Source organism: Neoarius graeffei, chromosome 2, assembly GCF_027579695.1.
Source record: "Neoarius graeffei isolate fNeoGra1 chromosome 2, fNeoGra1.pri, whole genome shotgun sequence".
In the NCBI taxonomy this organism is placed as follows: domain Eukaryota; kingdom Metazoa; phylum Chordata; class Actinopteri; order Siluriformes; family Ariidae; genus Neoarius; species Neoarius graeffei.
The window spans coordinates 63,475,187-63,495,008 of NC_083570.1; the positions used below are offsets into that span (position 1 = coordinate 63,475,187).

A 19,822-nucleotide genomic window follows, 5' to 3' on the forward strand; every position below is an offset into this window, starting at 1 on the left:
GGTGAGACGCCACTTGCCGTTCGGTTTCAGCACTGGCCATAAGGGGGAGTTGTAAGTCGAGTTACACTCACGAATGATCTGCTTTTCCAGCAGAGTGTCCAGTGTTTCTTGTATTGAGTCGTATGCGGCTAACGGGATTTTGTATTGCCGCACGAACGTCGGTGGAGCGTTCGGATCTGTTGGGATTCGGACGGTGTGGATGTCCGTGACTCCGCAGTCATTAGAATCTCGCGCCCAGATCGCCTTGAAGTCGTAGAACAGTTCACGGAGCTGTCGTCTCTGGGTGTCCGTGGTCAGGCTGTCAGCTTTCACCAGCTGTTGTTGAACTTCTCGTTCAAAGCCTGGGTACGGTTCACCTAGAGCTGAATCAACGACCTCAGTTGCAGGGGTGTCGTTGCTCGATTGCGTGGCAAGAGCATACACCAGCATGTGTTTCGGGGTGTCAGTTCTGGTCATGACTATGCGCTCGTCGCGAAGCATGTCGTGAGGTTCGACGTGGATCATGTGGAAAGGAAGAGTGATCCAGGGAGGTTCCACTGGATCGGAATGAGTGTCCGGCGTTGGCAGCTCACCGATGACTGGAATGGTGAGTTCAAAGTCATGGAATGCCTGGTCTATCAGAAGGCCTAAAGGCCAACGGGCGGGGATCGTGATGGCGTCCCGCGTGGAGTTTTGAACCAGGAGGTAAGCGGAACGATGACTCACTTCAAGCAGCGGAGTCCCACACACGGCTAAATCGAGCTCCATGAAGAATCTGAGAGGCTGGAAGAACGCCTGGGAGCTACGAAACTGTTGGTCTTTCATGATGACCAGCTTAAGAGGGGAACCAGCAGTCCTAGCGGGAATGACAATGTCAAATTCGCTAGCGACATGGCAGGCTTGGGGAATCGTTTGTCCTGACCGCATTTGTTCCGGGTCAGCTTGGAACGGGTGCTTAGCAGCGTCGGCTTGGGTCCAGATGACCCGGTTGACTAGGTCCAGTTGGGCTCCCAGTCTGACCAAGATGTCTGCCCCAATGACCAGTGGGTCAGGAAGTCCGGGGACGACACTCAAGAAATGAAGGAATTCTCTCTGACCGATGGCGAGCGACACGGCGCAGACGCCTGTGGCTTTGATGGGGCTCTGGGGTTGTTCGGCTGACAGTAGCCGGTGGCTCTTCTGCACAAAGACAGGGGAAGGAGTGCTCTGACGCACTATGTCGAACCACGTTTGGCTGATGGCTGACTTCTCTGACCAAAGCGCTAACCTGACGCCAGGTGCCGTGACGCCGTTGACAGCAATGTTGCCAGATATCCAGGGGTAGTACCTGGTTGGGGCAGATTCGCCAAGAAAGCAAAGGAAAGACGGGTGGCCATCAAGCGCGTTGCGGTTGAGAAGAGTGTCGGTTGAGTTTGGTGCGTCTTGACTCGGCTCAGGGGGGAGCGGAGTGGTCTCGAGGTTCTCGGGGACCTGCCCTGACTCAGCTATCGGTGGAGTAGCCTCCACGCTAACTTCATCGCAACAGGCTCGATCGTGACGACGAGGATCTGGGGTCTGTGGGGACGCGACCTGGGCCCACAGTTGCCCACGACGACAGTCAATGAGGGGCGCTAGCCTATCTAGTAGGTCTTGGCCAATGAGGAACGGTTCTACCCCAACAGAGCAGATGTAAGTGGGGTGAGTGATGGACATGCCCTGGAAGGTGAGTTCTAACCATGCAATGGTTGTTACTGGGGCTTGATTCTGGGTGAAGCTAACCAAGTTGACGTCACAACGTTCGGTTCTGATGGGTCTACCTTGCGCGCGCCGTGCATCAGAAACCTCTGCGAAGACTTTGGAACACATCAGGGTGATTTCTGACCCGGTATCTAAGAGAGCTTGGAGGGAAACGTTGCCTTCTACCACAACTGGGGTATAGATACGCTTGGCGTTGCCTTTCCTAACCAAATCTCCAAGAAACTGCGTCAGGGGTGCATCCTGCGGGTCAGGCTTCACTAACGGAGGGGGTGGTTTCAACTCATCGCTGCCTATTGGGCAGGGGTCCTTTCCCCACCCCACGAGGTAGACACGCGGTGGTGGTGGGGATGGGTCCCGGCCTAGTCATGCTGACGGTTCGTCCCTGTCCTTGCTCGGCTTACCCTTCCTGTTCTTATTGCTCAGCAGTTGTTTAACTCGTGCTAATTCGGTCCTCAGTTCTGCCATCCCAAGCGGCTCTTGGTTGGCTTGTTTAATCCGTGCTAATTCAGCCCTCAGTTCTGCCATCCCAAGCGGCTCTTGGTTGGCTTGTTTAGCGGTAGCTAGCTTAGGGCTCCGCTCCCTTCGAGAGGAGTTGCGATGGGGCCTTGGCTGTCCGCTATTCTGAGATTTAGGGCCGTGACTGCCAGGTTTGCGGTTACCTTGCCCGTGGGCGTTGGAGCCCTGTTCCCCCTTGGCTCCAGCTTGTCGAACTTTCCAGTTACCTTTGGGTTGACTCGACGTCTGGTGGCCGGGGTTTGGGTTCGCCCAAGGGGGCCCGCGGTTTGGGGCTTCACCCCCTTCTAGGCCTAAGGACTGATCTTCCTGCTCATATAGGCTGAGGACTCTGGGATCGTCCTCGTGGCGGTCCGTGGGTCGGACGAACGTCTCCCACGTTAGTTGTGCGGTGCGACGCATTTCTCTCATAGTATGGGGGCGCTGGCGACACGCGAGTGTTACTTGGTTACGGATGCACGGGTGAAGGTTATGGAGGAAGAGGGACTTGAAGTTGCGATCTTCCTCTAGCCCGGGCTCGCTTCTGCCCTGAAAGTACGCTGCACGGAGCCGACGGTAGTACTCGCGAGGGTGTTCGCTTCGTTTCTGTCTGATCAGAATGGCACCCATCGTCGCAGCAGTCTCGTTCTCGTACAACGAGTATTCCTCTTTCAAGTACTTGCGTATCTTCTTGTAGTTGTCGAGGACTGACTGCGGTAAGGTCTCAACGAATGCTCGTACGCCGCTACCTAAAGTTTTCCAGACTAGTCTGGCCTTTTCATGCGACGTAGCCTCTGGCAGGTCCAGGAGGCTACGCTCGATTTCCCGGAAATAATCATTAACGCTTCGGTGTCTATGATTTTCCGGCTCAAAACGCTCTATGTCTTTCGCAAGGGCGTCGATTTGGCGGATCCTAGTTTTGCGTTCTGCGACGAGGCGTTTTGATTTTGACCCGTAGGGGTCCTCGCTGTCTTCGCTATTTGAGCTGCTCTCATATCGCCTATGTCTGCGTTTCGGCTTGGAGGCGGCCTCTCCGTCAGAGGAGTCTGAGGGTACGTAGCGCGGCGTTTTCTGCGGGCTAGAGGCTGCAGCGATATTGAAGCGCGAGGGGGTGTAGTGGGGAGTAAAGTAAAAACTCCCAGCGCCACGAGGTGGCGATCGCGCGACTTTCACGCGAGTTGAGCTTGAGTGCGGTGTCTGATCTACCGTTCTAAGCTCAGGTTCTTCCTCCTCCAGAGCGGAACTCTGTTCTTGGGAGGGTTTGGCCGATCCCTCATCTGAGCGACGTGCTTGCGTCACTTCTTCTCTGAGGTATTCTATTTCGCGCTTTAGTTCATCTTGTGTGGCTCTCAGGCCCACGAGGCTACTCTCCGCGCTTTCTGCTCTCCTTTGAGCTTCGGCCAGTTGTCGTTTTAGTGTTCTTTTCTCTTGTTCGAGGGTCATACACACATGTTCCATTTCCTTATAGTAGATCATGAACAATTTGGGTAGCCCTTCTGGAAGAGTCATAGTACGCTCCTTAAGTTCCCTAACGGCTATGTGTATTTCATCAAAGCGAGCCTTTTGGTCCAGATCACAGAAGTAATTTCTCCTATCCTCCGGGACTTGGCCTAAATCGCCTACAACGTCGAAGAGAGAGAGGAGGGGCCCTTCTGACTCCCTTGATGGGGAACGCGACATTTTGTTCGAAATGTATTAATTAACTTAAAGGAAATTAATACTAGGGGTTGATTAGGTTAGAATTTAATTTAATCCAAGTTGCTAAATAATTGATGTGGTTTCTTAGCTACTTTGTTTTCACTAATGTTTCACTTGTATTAATTAGCTCAATTAATAATTAGTTAACAATAATGATTATTATTATTAATAATATTAATTAAGTACTTGGATTAGATATTACTCTAATGTACTAATCAATTAAACCAGTTTATCAGCTAACTGTGGTTGGCAGCTGAATTTCAGTTCTGTGATTAACACACTGTTAATGATTCACCATTAAAGTCATCTGTGTTATACCTTGGCAGTTGATTTTGGGTATACAGCAGTTTACAAGTTATTGTTGAGAGATTCACAAGGTCATTAAACTAAGCCTCACACGGGGCACCACTTTAATGTAGGTTGAATTGGGATTAATTAAATTATAAATTATGTAATAATTGATAATTAAATTAATCAATTTATAAATAAAGATCAGTCTCATAAAATCTTAAATTATTAATCTTAATACTCACCATGAATGGTTACATTCAAGATTAATGGTAGCTCTGTATTAGAGGGGAAACCCAGTTGTGTACAAAAGCTAAATTCTGAAGGAAAAAGGAGTTCTAAATAGTTGACCTTGTGAATAAACAACAGGAACAAGTAAAATGCAATTCAATTTTATTAGCTTTTATTTGTCTACTACTCACTAATAATAATAAACTCAAAATACATTCAATGTCAGCAAAGGTAATAACAAGACAAAACAATGGAACAATTACACCTGGACTATAAATTTGAGGGAAAGAGAGAGAGAAAGAGATAGAAGGAAAAAAAAAAAGAAAAGAATCCCTTGTGTGTGCGTGTGTGTGAGGCTAGGGCAAGCCGATGCGTGTGTGTGTGTGTGTGTGTGACCTAGCTTGTCGTTAGCTAAAACAAAGGAATGTTAGCTAAAACAAAGGAATGTTAGCTAAATAGAACAAAGGATTAGCTCTGTGGCTAATGTGTGCTTTGTGTAGGTATCTGTGGGCAGATGCTAATGCTAGCCACTCTGGCAATGCTTAAACAAAATGGCGGTCAGTGCCTAGGTGTCGTATCACAGGTAACTCAATGAGGAAGGTATCAAAATGGCGTCGGAAAAATGGCGCCTGCAGGCCTAGTCGAGAACACAAGCCTACCAGCTAGCGTATCACCCTGAGGTAGCTAGCAATAAGTTGCTAAGGAGAATCTGACCACGCTACAGCTGGATCCAAACACTGCACTTAACAACAATTTCCAACAGACTATCTAGGCAAAGAACTCAACGCGAGAGAGAGAGAGAGAGAGAAAGAGTGTGAGAGAGTGTGTATATGTGTTGGATGGAGAGAACTAGGCCTTGTAGCGGTCTAGCCTCGGAGCTTAAAATAACAAACTTGTCGCTGCGCTGCTAATCAGATAGGGAAGCTAGCAATGGAGTTAAGGAAAGATATCATGCAAGATACCCTGTCTAACAAGTTCAAAGAAAAAAAACAGAACCAAAACAAACAATAAAAACAAACAAACAAACAATAAAAACAAACAAACACCTTCCGTGTCTGAGCGGGTATGCTAAATAGCTCAAAGCTTAAACATGACCCTAACAACCATCTGAATAAGCTACAAATTAAAAATTTGCCCAAGTGCCTACTCAATGCGATGGAAGTTCTTTCTCCGATGTCCGCGCTGAGGGTCGCAGTCCGAGGAGAGGAGGTTAGCGGCGCGTTGCGTCCAACCGCGGCTAACGAAGCAGGGAGATGAAGGCCTAGCTGGCCCACGGTGCTTCAGGAGAAACCTCCGGTGATGCGTCGACGAGAAAAAGGCTGAGAGGAGCGAAGCTGTCCGCAAATGCCTCTTAGCGTGGAAAACTACTTAACTGTAGTTAAACTTTGCAAAGGTTTAGAATCAAAACCACTATATCGCTGAAACTTAGCGGGTCGTTCAAAAGTTCGGCCGAAACTAATTTGAACAGGCTGTTCTCAGACAATAGCGGTTAGTCTCAACACTGTAGGCGAGCGTGCCTACAGTCCGTCCGACCACTCCAGTAGTCAGAACATGAGAGAGCGAATCGAGGCGCTCTCGATACAGTTAAAGCAGTTCCACTTCACGTCACATCCGGGTGGAGCGCGCAAGGAAATTGTGGGATCGTTATAGGGGGCGCTGGCGAGTTACCAACACTCTGACAGATACATTGTCCAGGATTTCATAGCTCCTTGGTCTTCGTGATGTTGATCGTTTAGGTATGTTCTCTTACGAACCTCCAAGGAAAGGGATGGTGGATACAAGGTTCAAACAATTTACCCAACTACATTCTTCATCCGACTGAAATCCAGGGCTCTTTTATGTGTGGAGTCATGTGTGACATCCTCAGACAGCAGGAATCATATGGGCTGTGTTAAGCTCCTCCACTTCAGCTCTGTACTTGTTAGAGGAGAGCTATGGGGCTGTTTAGAGATAACAAGTGATGGGATGGCTGCTTTAGTGCAAGGCTCACTGAACCAGATGACAGACGGACCGCCAGGGTCATGTGACCACATTACTTACTCTCGCACCAAGCCAGTGAGATGTACGGAAGGGAGAGAAAATGGAGTTTGACTAAAAAGGAAAATGTATCAGAGGAATTAAATATCATTAGGATAAAGGACTTGTCTCCAAAATGTCCTTAACTCTCTATATTCACTACAGTAAAGCCATTAATATACAAACCCCATTTCCAGAAAAGTCGGGATATTTTCCAAAATGCAATAAAAACAAAAATCTGTGATTCGTTAATTCACACGAACCTTTATTTAAGTGACAAAAGTACAAAGAAAAGATTTTCAATAGTTTTACTGACAAATTTAATTGTATTTTGCAAATATAAACAAACTCAGAATTTGATGCCTGCAACACACTCAAAAAAAGTTGGGACAGAGGCAAAATAAGACTGAAAAATTGATATGATATTCAAGTAACACCATTTTGGAAGTTTCCACAATTAGCAAGTTAATTGGTAACATGATTGGGTATAAAAGGAGCAGCACCAAAGGCTCAGTCTTTACAAACAAGGATGGGTCATGGCTCACACTTTTGTGCCAAAAATCATGAGAGAATTGTTAGTCAATTCAAAAAGAACATTTCTCAATGCAAGGTTGCAGAGAATTTAAGTCTGTCAAAATCTACAGTACATAATATTGTCAAAAGACTCAGAGAATTTGGAGACATCTCAGTGCATAAAGGGCAGGTCGGAAACCACTGTTGAATGTGTATGACCTTCAAACCCTCAGGCGACACTGCCTGAGAAACTGTCATGCTAATGTGACAAATATAGCCACATGGGCTCAGGAATATTTCGGAAAACTGTTGTCACTTAATAGAGTCCGCTGCTGCACCCTGAAATGCAACCTGAAACTGTATTACGCAACAAGGAAGCCATTCATCAGTTCTATGCAGAAATGCCATCAATTTCTCTGGGTCTGAACTTATCTCAGATGGACCGAAAGACAGTGGAAACGTGTGCTGTGGTCAGATGAGTCCACATTTCAGCTTGTTTTCAGGAAAACCAGACTTCAAGTTCTCAGTGCCAAAGGTGAACACGATCATCCAGTTTGTTATCAGAGAAAGGTGCAAAAACCAGCATCTGTGATGGTATGGGGTGCATCAGTGCCCACGGCATGGGTGAAAAGTGTCTGTGTGTGTGTGAAGTTACCACTGATGCAGAGGCATATAATGGGATTTAAGAAAGACATATATGTTGCCATCAAGGCAACGTCTCTTCCCAGGAAGTCCATGTTTATTTGAGCAGGACAATGCCAGGCCTCATTCTGCACGGGCTACAACTGCATGGCTTCATAGACACAGAGTTCATGTGCTTGACTAGCCTGCTGCTAGTCTGAAGAGGAGAATCAGACAACGGTGACCATGGACTGTTGAGTAGCTCAAGTCTTGTATCAAGCAAGAATGGACAAAAATTCCAATTGCAAAACTGCAACAATTAGTATCCTTAGATCCCATACGGTTAAAAAAAATTTATTAAAAGGAAAAGTGATGTGTGATCTGTTTTGGGACTAAATATCCTACCTCTTGAGATAAACAGTACGGCCCCACAGTCGAACGCGAGGAGCTTTAACTAATTAGCATAATTATGGAACTGGATCACACCAAGATGGTGACACGCGGAAAACATCGTGACTCTGCATCAACCTCGGAGAATTTTGAGTTGCAGGTATGTAATTTGTGGTTGACATTCATGAATAGACCTGTGAAACAAAAGATGAATATATATTTTCTCTGTTACTGCTTTTGTGTTATCGTTTCTTTCTCTGCAAGATCAAAACATTAGGTGTATAACTCCAGACTCAGACTCACCAATCCAAGACAAGTGCTGTAAGTTCTTCATCAGATTTCGTGCCTGTTTCATCCTTCAGTTGATTCCAGTGGTTGATCTGTCCCTTCACAGCAATCTTTTGGTTTCCATCACTTTTCTGCACGCTTTCTAGCTGATTTGCTTTCATATTTTCTTTTCCGCTGGCTTTTAGCTGGCGGGAAAGCGGAGTCAGCCATATTTGCCCATGCCAACTTGTTTTGGTTAAAAGTAGGTCAAACACACCCCATGGTGGTAACGTGATATTGTTGCTCGCTTGCTTCAGCAACCTCCGGTACAGTAAAATGTGGGATGCATTTTATCTTGGCGAAACATTTACACATAGGATACACGGTGTGTGCAGTAGAGCAACTCCTCAATTTCAACTCAAATCAACTTAAAATCAACACGAAACTTCTCAAAACTCCAACAGAAATAGAAATAGAACATTTTTGCCCAGAAATCAACTTTGTAGTCAAAACCTTTGATTTATATTTAGAAAATACAATTAAGTTGGTCAGTAAAACTATTTAAAATATTTTCTTTGTACATTTGTCAATTAAATAAAGGTTCATGTGAATTAACAAATCTCAGATTTTTGTTTTTATTGCATTTTGGATAATATCCCAAATTTTCTGGAAACAGGTTTGTACTTTAAGACTAAAACAAAGTGACACAGGAATCGTTGCATGTTCAAAAGTTAATTATAATCACTGACTCTGAATAAAACTGCATATTAGATTAAGATCAGCCTGGTCTTTTCCATGATGATCCAGGTTAGTATAATACATTTACTGATTAAATATACGCCTATAGTCTAATTGCCTAAAAGAGTGAGCAAGGCTTAAAATGTCCATCCGTTTCATTGCAGTGACTGTCACAAGCTTTAGGAGATGTCTAGAGTGAGATGGAATAGGGGAGAGAATTTTATGTGGCCTTTCTGATTTCTTCCCCACATAAAAGAACTCGAAGGAGACAGGTGAGCTGAGACCGAGAGCCCCTACTCTTTCAACTCCCTCCACTTCAAAGTGCTTGATATAGAGATGACACAAAACCCTTAGCACCACAAACAAAGGTGCAGGTGCCGTGACGTGTAAAAACAGAAGAAAAGAAGACGCTTTATGCCGCTGTGCTGTTCCATTATCGTGGAGTTCCAACTAGCAACCCACTGCGCTAATCATCTTGACTGACCAAAGCAACCAAAACAATCAAGATACAGTACTATGTTCAAAGTACAGCTCTTGTATTTATGTACACTGTGGTGTGCTATTACAGTCTGTCATATGTTAAAGATTTATCAGGTAGGATACTAACAGCACACCATCACACCGGAGGCTCATTTCACGAATGTATAATATCACGAAGACAAACCCCTTCATGCCCCTATGCTTTTAATCAACTCAACTTTGGTCCTCATAGCAACAAAGCAAAGACAACCAACAAATGGTTCACATCAGCACATACTCTTGTCCTGCACAACAGCCCGGCGGTTAATGAAAACAAGTGAAGGGTTTCCAAGTACATGAAAATCCCATGACACTGACACTGTGGTTGTTTTGGTTGGGTTAATGTACCATCCATTCTGGTTAACTTTTCTGCCCCAAAGTGTAGTAATGCCTCCACCTCTCCGTGGTACAATACTGGGATTGCCCTTGTTACTGGGACACACATTCCCACTTGGTGTATTTGAAGTTTTCTAATGCAGGGGGAAAAGGATACGTAGAAGGAACAGGGACCCCCACTTTTTCCACAGCTCTCTCTTTACTGAACCTGAATCAGCAATGTGGGTCTTTTGTGTGAAAACTAGTCTGAGCCCAGAGCTCCCTGACCAGTGACCCACTTACCCACATCTTAAAGAAATTTGAGTGTCATGGGTTCAGAAGAAGGTAACTTGACTGAGAGCTGTGTAGCATCCTGTTTCAAAGGCTCAAATTCCCTTCTCTTAAAAAAAAAAAAATTCCCCCCTCACCCAGTTCCCCAATTACTCCTTTAGTGTCATTTGCATGACACATAATGTGGCTAATTAGCATAACATCACAGAGGTGGAGGAAAACAAGACTAGCCTTGGTGTGGGTGTAGACTGCTAATGTAACGTGACACACAAGACAACCGACCTTATTAACTACACAGAGTCATTTATTGTTATTTTTTTACATCAGGTAGCTACTATGAAGTCATGCATTCCCATTTTCACATAAAAAGGGAACTGACCAGTGACCGAAGACATGTTGATGTTTTTGGCATAATGTGAACTTGCTCAGGATATAATGTTTTTGCTGATAGTTATACATAAAACAACATTACCTAAGTTGCATGATCTTCTAAAAATGAGTCTTTAAAGGATATACACAGAACCTTTATTTCTAAATACATTTCTGAGTGGATAGTATCTTCATCCTTGACTCTTGTATGCTGCATAAATCTCATCTCATTATCTCAAGCCGCTTTATCCTTCTACAGGGTCGCAGGAGCCTATCCCAGCTGACTACGGGTGAAAGGCGGGGTACACCCTAGACAAGTCGCCAGGTCATCACAGGGCTGACACATAGACACAGACAACCATTCACACTCACATTCACACCTACGGTCAATTTAGGGTCACCAGTTAACCTAACCTGCATGTCTTTGGACTGTGGGGGAAACTGGAGCACCCGGAGGAAACCCACGCGGACACGGGGAGAACATGCAAACTCCGCACAGAAAGGCCCTCGCCAGCCCCGGGGCTCGAACCCAGGACCTTCTTGCTGTGAGGCGACAGCGCTAACCACTACACCACCGTGCCACCGCTGCATAAATGGGAATAAAAATATATATATTTTTGAGAGCTAAAATCGACCGCAAAGTTGGCATTCGAGCTGCCCCACTGAGCCAGCCAGCCCTGAGTGCGTGACGTCACAGCGGTAACCAGTTTTAAGGCCGAGGCCTTTGACAGCTATAGACCAAAGTCATAGAAATAAGAAAGAAAGACCGTTACCGACTTGCTCAACTAAGGCCCTGTCCACACAGCAACGGATTCAGGTGAATCCGATACAATTGTTTATCGTTTCGGCCTGGCGTCCACACGGCACCGGCGTTTTGGGTGCCCCAAAACGCAATCTTTTGAGAACGGGTTCCAGAGTGGAAAGATCTGGCAACGTTGCCGTTGCGAAGTCGTCTGGATGAGTAGAACGAATTTGTTTACGATGACGTCACAACCACATGACTGTGAGTGCTTCACGCCGGGTAGAAGTGTAACGAACTCGATGCGAGTTGTCAACAAATCCTATAACTTGGATCATGAAACGCGCTTACAAAATATTTTCACTGTGAATATTTATTGTGTAATGGTGCAAAGTGAGAGAGAGAGAGAGAGAGAGAATAGCCCTTAGGGCAGAGTCAATCCCGCCAGCAAAAATAGGGAAAAAAAGGAGCGATCTCACCTCTTCAGATGTTGGTTTAAGTCCTACAATACATTCCTCAAAAAGGGCGTAGAAGAACAAATTAATCCATCAACGTGTAGCATTCAATTTATTCCGGACCATTAAAGACGCCGCCTTCCGCGTAGAATCATACGTCATCCTCGCCGCCATATTGGATGGGTCAAAGCGGAGAATAAAGATGCCTCATTCATGTGCTGCGTTTAACTGTACCAAGAGGTTTACCGTCCAAACGAGATCACATGGGATTACCTTTCACAGGTGAGACTGGGAAAATACTTTTCATTGTATTTGGTCATTATAATGTAATTTTACGAACAGATTTTTCTGACTTTGTGGCTAATATGAAGTCTCGCGCATAATAGTTTATGCACATGCGTCCTTACTTCTTCTATTGTTCTGGTGTCTCCGAAGGGACCGTCTTACAGCGCCCCTAGAGGTGTGGCATGTGTATTGCATCGTTTTCAGCAAGCGTTCCGTTGCCATATGGACCTGATATTTTACTGATCGTTGCCCATGTGGACGCAATATTTTTTTAAATAACATCTCGTTGCCGTTGTCGTGTGGATGTAGACTAAGACTGATTTGACTTCACTGATTGTGGGTTGACTCTCATTAAAACAGGATAGGTGTTATAACTTATGCAGCATACATGTACATGCATGCATTTTCACTGATAAAACGTAAAAGGCTAATTAAATAATCAGATGAACTGAGACAATCACATTCTGAAGCAAATTACATAATCTTATACCAGTAACTTAAACACAGAATACAAGTTACATGTATTCATCTAAATGCAGGTAAACAACGTGTTGTTTTTGTTGTTTTGTATCCAAATGAGAGTCGCAGCTTACCCGTCTGTGTTCTCGCTTCTTGAAAGCTGATCTTGTGGCCGATTGTTTTGAAACAATCTGACTTTCAGTTGTTCGTTCAGTTCTCTGTTCATTCACTTTTTCCACGTAAGGGCGAGATATTGCTGCTGAGGCAAGCATATCCAGCGGAGAAATCAGACGGCTGCTCCACTCATTCTCCATTTTCTCCATACTGAGTTCTCCGCCATTACTGCTCGGCTCAGGCAATTATTAAAACCCGGGACGGGACATCACCGGTTTTAGCAACAACCGCAGGGAGGTCACTGCCCGAGCAATATGTCACGTCCCGTCTCATCCCGTCCCGGGTTTTACCAACAACCCTTGGCTCACACTCTGGTGCAACTGAACTTACTTTCCTTTTTAAAAATAAATAAATACATACATAAAATACTTTCCTTTTCTTGTAGTTTTATTTAATTGTTGGTATTGCACCCTCTTTCAATCTGGGCTAATAGCCAACATTCCTCAACAGATCAGAGGTCTCGTATGAGTCTTCAGTAAAATGTGCAGAGCAGAGGAGAGACCACTTCGTAGGCGCTCAATGTGCCTGTGAACTTCTCACAAAACGCGTCCGAATCTTTGCAGTTTGAACAATCTTGGGCTATGAACGCAATGTAAAACCACCTTCTGTCGTGTTGCTGCACCGACCTGCAACACATCTACGTGGCATGGCGATAAATTAGCTCAAAATGGAGGATCGGAGTTGCAGTCAGCTCTGTGTTTTAGTACAGCGGAAATGGCAATGAGACCGATAGCCTTCCTGCTGTGAAGTTACGGACGTCAAGGTCATTCACTCAGACCGCTACCTATATAAATCACTTTAATCATAAAAATTACTATATTAGATTTATTGTTAACGCTTAAAACTATTCCTGTGCCATTCTTGAGGTCTCAAGGCATTTATAAACGAAAGTGAGGCCATGGCTCTGCGTATATGCTTTAAACACTAGGCATGAAATGTGTTTCAAGGCCAAATACCATGAAAAGCTCATATTACATTTGTCTACAGGGTTGACATTTCCATGCAATGCACCAGTGACTGCCAGACAAAAATAGCAGAACTGAATATTAGGCAAAGACACTCACCATGCCATGCCCACATTCAGTTCCATCAGCCAAGGGCATGTGCTGTGTGCGGCAGCCTTTATGGTCTCCTTCAGAGCTGGTGCACCAGAGCCTCTTACACTGTCTCTGTGATAAGGATAGAACACACACACTCAAAAAAAAAAAGAAAAAAAAGAAAAAAAAAGAACTCAATAATACATTTTTACCTCAAATTATTCCCAAACTGATCATTCTACAGCGATTTAAGAAGAAAACCTTTATTCATCACATGCACACTTCAAGCACAGTGAAATTTATCCTCTGCATTTAACCCATCTGAAGCAGTGAACACACGCACACACTCAGAGCAGTGGGCAGCCACACCAGAGCGCCCGGGGAGCAGTCAGGGGTCAGGTACCTTGCTCAAGGGCACCTCAGCCCAAGGCCACCCCACGTCAACCTAACTGCATGTCTTTGGATTGTGGGGGAAATCGGAGCACCCGGAGGAAACCCACACAGACACGGGGAGAACATGCAAACTCCACACAGAAAGGCCCTCATCGGCCGCTGGGTTCGAACCCAGAACCTTCTTGCTGTGAGGCGACAGCACTAACCACTACACCACCGTGCCGCACTACACCACCATTTAGCTACAACAATACAAGTTTTTCACCATGTCCCTCAAATATGTAATAATCCTTTTAATACATGGGCAGAAACTAACTCAGGTGATGTTATTTTCCTATAACACAGGAAGATTCTCTCGGATTTGTGCTCTGACCCCAGTGCAATCACTCAAGCTTGTATAATAGATTTTAATATCCAGGCCTTTGGATCAGTTAAATTACCTTTGATTAGATGAGGGAAATTTATGACCTGCCCAAGTAACAGGAGATGACAACAGTACAAAACTCCACAAAAGTTAAACATATGTTTAAGGAGTTATGCTTATCATTACCAAATTAAACAGTCTTACTTGCTCATAAAGAATCCATGACAAAACAATGGTTACACAATCTATCAGTCTTGAAGATTAACACCATGACCTCGTAACAGTCCTGGAAACCCCTGAAGGCGATGATGTAATGCAGGAATCGAGAAAAGTTTATACGACACGCATATGGACAGTTAGTTTGTTTTGAAATCCACTCAAGTCCTACTCCCTGAAGAGACTTCTTCTTTTGGCTACTCCCGTTAGAGGTCAGCACAGCGGATCATCCCAGTTTATGATCTGCAAAGTTTTTTTTTTTTTAACACACTACACTGGATACCCTTCCTGATGCAACCCTCCCCAATCTATCCGGACTTGGGACCAGCACTAAGGCCCTGTCCACACGGCAGCGGATTCGGGTGACTCCGATACAATTGCTTATCGTTTAGGCCTGGCGTCCACACGGCACCGGCGTTTTGGGTGCCCAAAACGCAATCTTTTTGAGAACGGGTTCCAGAGTGGAAAGATCTGGCAACGTTGCCGTTGTGAAGTCGTCTGGATGAGTAAAACGGATTTGTTTACGATGACGTCACAACCACATGACTGTGAGTGCTTCACGCCAGGTAGAAGTGTAACGAATATCACCAGGAAAAAGCCTTACAGAGCACTAGTGAGAGTGAAACACGAGCTTGGATATTATTATTATTATTATTATTATGTTCAGTGTTAGTTCACAGTAGTAAGGCAAGAAGCAGAATAGTGACAGTAATAGTGAAGCAAAAACATGCAATTGTACAAACACTGCAGCTCTACAGCAAAATATTCATTTATAAAATGGTCTGATTCTTAACACCAGTAGTGCCAATGATCTCATTGCGATGCGATGCGAGTTGTCAAGAAATCCTATAACTTGGTTCATGAAACGCGCTTACAAAATATTTTCACTGTGAATATTTATTGTGTAATGCCTGGTGCAAAGTGAGAGAGAATAGCCCTTAGGGCAGAGTCAATCCCGCCAGCAAAAATAAGGGGAAAAAAGGAGCGATCTCACCTCTTCAGATGATGGTTTAAGTCCTACAATACATTCCTCAAAAAAGGGCGTAGAAAAGCAAATTAATCCATCAACGTGTATCATTCAATTTATTCCGGACAATTAAAGACGCCGCCTTCCGCGTACGTCATCCTCGTCGCCATTTTGGAAAGGTCAAAGCGGAGAATAAAGATTAGCTGCGTTTAACTGTACCAACAGGTTTACCGTCCAAAGGAGATCACATGGGATTACCTTTCACAGGTGAGAAACAGCAAATTAATCCATCAACGTGTAGTATTCAATTTATTCCGGACCATTAAAGACACCGCCTTCCGCGTAGAATCATACGTCATCCTCGCCGCCATATTGGAAAGGTCAAAGCGGAGAATAAAGATTAGCTGCGTTTAACTGTACCAACAGGTTTACCGTCCAAATGAGATCACATGGGATTACCTTTCACAGGTGAGACTGGAAAAATACTTTTCATTGTATTTGGTCATTATAATGTAATTTTACGAACAGATTTTCCTGACTTTGTGGCTAATATGAAGTCTCGCGCATAATAGTTTATGCGCATGCGTCCTTACTTCTATTCCCATACGAAAAAGAACAGTAAAGAACTTATAAGAGTTTACCACTGTCTTAGTAGTAAATCCTTATAAATATAAGGATAAATCCTTATAATGATTTATAAATAAATATATATGCCATGTATGATTTACTCCTGAAAGTGGCCCATTTTGCATTTTCCTCATGCAAATTTTTTATGAAAATCTAGTATGTATGAAGTGAACATTGTGCATGGTTTTTACAGATAATGTGTATGATGAATTACACTGTCTTTGTATGCTTCATGTAATGTTTGTAGTTTTAAATTATATTTTACAGTTTAAAATGTATATGCCTTTTATATGTAAATCCACATATGTTTGTGTTGGATTTACATATAAAAGGCATGTACATTTTAAACTGTAAAATATAATTTAAAACTACAAACATTACATGAAGCATACAAAGACAGTGTAATTCATCATACACATTATCTGTAAAAACCATGCACAATGTTCACTTCATACATACTAGATTTTCATAAAAAATTTGCATGAGGAAAATGCAAAATGGGCCACTTTCAGGAGTAAATCATACATGGCATATATATTTATTTATATTTATAAGGATTTACTACTAAGACAGTGGTAAACTCTTATAAGTTCTTTACTGTTCTTTTTCGTATGGGTTGTTCTGGTGTGTCCGAAGGGACCGTCTTACAGCGCCCCTAGAGGTGTGGCATGTGTATTGCATCGTTTTCAGCAAGCGTTGCGTTGCCATATGGACCTGATTTCTACTGATCGTTGCCCATTTGGAGGCGATATTTTTTTTAAATAACATCACGTTGCCGTTGTCGTGTGGATGTGGCCTAAGTATGTACTGGCTTGTGCAACCCCAGTGGCTGGGTATTTTACCTAATCTGCATGTCCTTGAACTGTGGGGGAAACTGGAGCACCTGGAGGAAACGCACAGAGACACGGGGAGAACATGCAAACTCCACACACAGAATGGCCTCTGTCAACCAGGAGGTTCAAACCCCAAACCTTCTTGCTAACCACTGTACCACCATGCCACCCCCTATTCCCTGAAGAGACTACTTTTCTTAAAATAGTGCAGTGTCCGTTGTGTTAATCAATTTTGCTCACCAAGACATTGTGAAATCATTCACACCAACAATCACACTGGTACTTACAATTTTAATAAAACAACAATAGTGAATGATCTTCTTCTCGTCATCTTTACACAGGGTTCTCCAGAAAATCTGAAGTAGCCGGCTAAAAAAAGTAGCAGGCGGCTAATGCTAATGTGCCAATGCTCGGGGGTGTGGGGGCATACCCGGCCCAGAAAATTTTGAAATTTACATGCCTTCCTGTGGCTTCTGATGCATTCTCAGCTAATAAATTACAGACAATTTTCCTGTAAAATACTTGCAAAATATGTATGAAATTTCCCTCCAGATGTTTGTGCGCTTGGCTTTCTCAGTTCCCCTCTGTAGTACGCTGCCTGGCTCTGTAACATAACTACATATGCTATGGTAGAGTCACACGGTCCGGCTCAGCCAATCAGAGAGCAAGAATCAATCAACAAATATGGCATCACTTCCAGTCATGTTAGACCCGAATCAAAGACAATTTCATGGTGGAATAATTGGATTTTGTAGCAAATTATGGGCAGCGGAGATGATATAAATTGCTTGAACAGTGAAAGGCAAGTTTTTATTTTTTCTAGGACTGAGTAGCCGGTGCAGACCGTCTGTGTGAGTGGAGAAAACTGCCGGTCACCGGTGCTTGTGCACATCTCTGTATACATAATTATTGTTTTGATCACTGCATTACTGATCACTTACGAAGTCTCTAGAAATGTTCAAATATGAAGGCTTACCATGAACGGGCAGACTTGAGAACCTGGTCCAAACATGAGTTCGCACTGCCGATTAGCATTGTAGATCTGACCCGGGAGCTTGACAGGGAGGTCATAGGATCTTCCAACTGGTTCATCCAACAAACACTCCCCATAACCAGTACTGGCAGGAAGAAAAAAAAACACAGGAAAGCGTCAATATGTATTTAGCAAAGTGCATTAGTGAGCTTTATCTTCATTGGCAAAATTCTCATTGCCAGTTGTATTCATGCCTCATTTGCAGAACGTGCTTTCTGAATCACTTTGCAGGACTTCTTTCGTTTAAGAAAGAAAGCACAACTTTATTCATCACACACTTGTGAAATTTCCTCTCTGCATTTAACCCATCTGAAGCAGTGAACACACACATGAGCAATGAGCACACACACATACCCAGAGCAGTGGGCAGCCATGCTAACAGCACCCGGGAGTTAGGTGCCTCGCTCAAGGGCACCTCAGCCCAAGGCCGTCCCATATTAACCTAACCGCATGTCTTTGGACTGTGAGGGAAACCGGAGCACCCGGAGGAAACCCAGGCAGACACGGGGAGGACATGCAAACTCCACACAGAAAGGCCCTCGCCGGCCACTGGGTTCGAACCCAGAACCTTCTTGCTGTGAGGCGACCGTGCTAACCACTACACCACCGTGCCACCCTTTCTGTTTCTGGCTGAGAGTACGCTGTGCGCATTTTGGCTGCCGCTTCTCACCAGAGCTTTTTATTTTTCTCTACCCCCCCTTTGTTTTTCTTTTTGTGATTGTATGATTTGATGTTTGTTCTTTGTTTGAATGTTCTTTCTTTGGGTGTTTTGTCCACCGATTGTGGCATAGCTCCGGACCCAGTCTCAGTGTTTAAGGCCCTGTCCACACGGCAACGGATTCAGGTGAATCCGATACAATTGTTTATCGTTTCGGCCTGGTGTCCACACGGCACCGGTGTTTTGGGTGCCCCAAAACACAATCTTTTGAGAACGGGTTCCAGAGTGGAAAGATCTGGCAATGTTGCCGCTGCGAAGTCGTCTGGATGAGTAGAACGGATTTGTTTACGATGACATCATAACTACATGTGCTTCACGCCCGGTAGAAGTGTAACGAACTCGATGCGAGTTGTCAACAAATCCTATAACTTGGTTCATGAAACGCACTTACAAAATATTTTCACTGTGAATATTTATTGTGTAATGGTGCAAAGTGAGAGAGAGAGAGAGAGAGAGAGAGAGAGAGAGAGAGAGAGAGAATAGCTCTTAGGCAGAGTCAATCCCGCCAGCAAAAATAGGGAAAAAAAGGAGCGACCTCACCTCTTCAGATGTTGGTTTAAGTCCTACAATACATTCCTCAAAAAGGGCGTAGAAGAACAAATTAATCCATCAACGTGTAGCATTCAATTTATTCCGGACCATTAAAGACGCCGCCTTCCGCGTAGAATCATACGTCATCCTCGCCGCCATATTGGATAGGTCAAAGCGGAGAATAAAGATGCCTCATTCATGTGCTGCGTTTAACTGTACCAACAGGTTTACCGTCCAAACAAGATCACATGGGATTACCTTTCACAGGTGAGACTGGAAAAATACTTTTCATTGTATTTGGTCATTATAATGTAATTTTACGAACAGATTTTTCTGACTTTGTGGCTAATATGAAGTCTCGCGCATAATAGTTTATGCGCATGCGTCCTTACTTCTTCTATTGTTCTGGTGTCTCCAAAGGGACCGTCTTACAGCGCCCCTAGAGGTGTGGCATGTGTATTGCATCGTTTTCAGCAAGCGTTCCGTTGCCATATGGACCTGATATTTTACTGATCGTTGCCCATTTG

At 44.2% G+C, this 19,822-nt stretch overlaps 1 protein-coding gene across 7 annotated transcripts in view; it reads right to left on the reverse strand.

Annotated features, from left to right (window-relative positions):
• LOC132881773 (A disintegrin and metalloproteinase with thrombospondin motifs 20-like) overlaps positions 1–19,822 on the reverse strand; it is a 235,722-nt gene that overhangs the window by 134,854 nt on the left and 81,046 nt on the right. For all 7 annotated transcript variants that reach the window (XM_060914638.1, XM_060914637.1, XM_060914636.1 and 4 more), the window contains 2 exons: positions 17,990–18,131; positions 13,641–13,745 (listed from right to left, as the gene is read on the reverse strand). In XM_060914638.1, the coding sequence (XP_060770621.1) occupies positions 13,641–13,745; positions 17,990–18,131 (247 nt within the window). The remainder of the gene's footprint in view (positions 1–13,640; positions 13,746–17,989; positions 18,132–19,822) is intronic.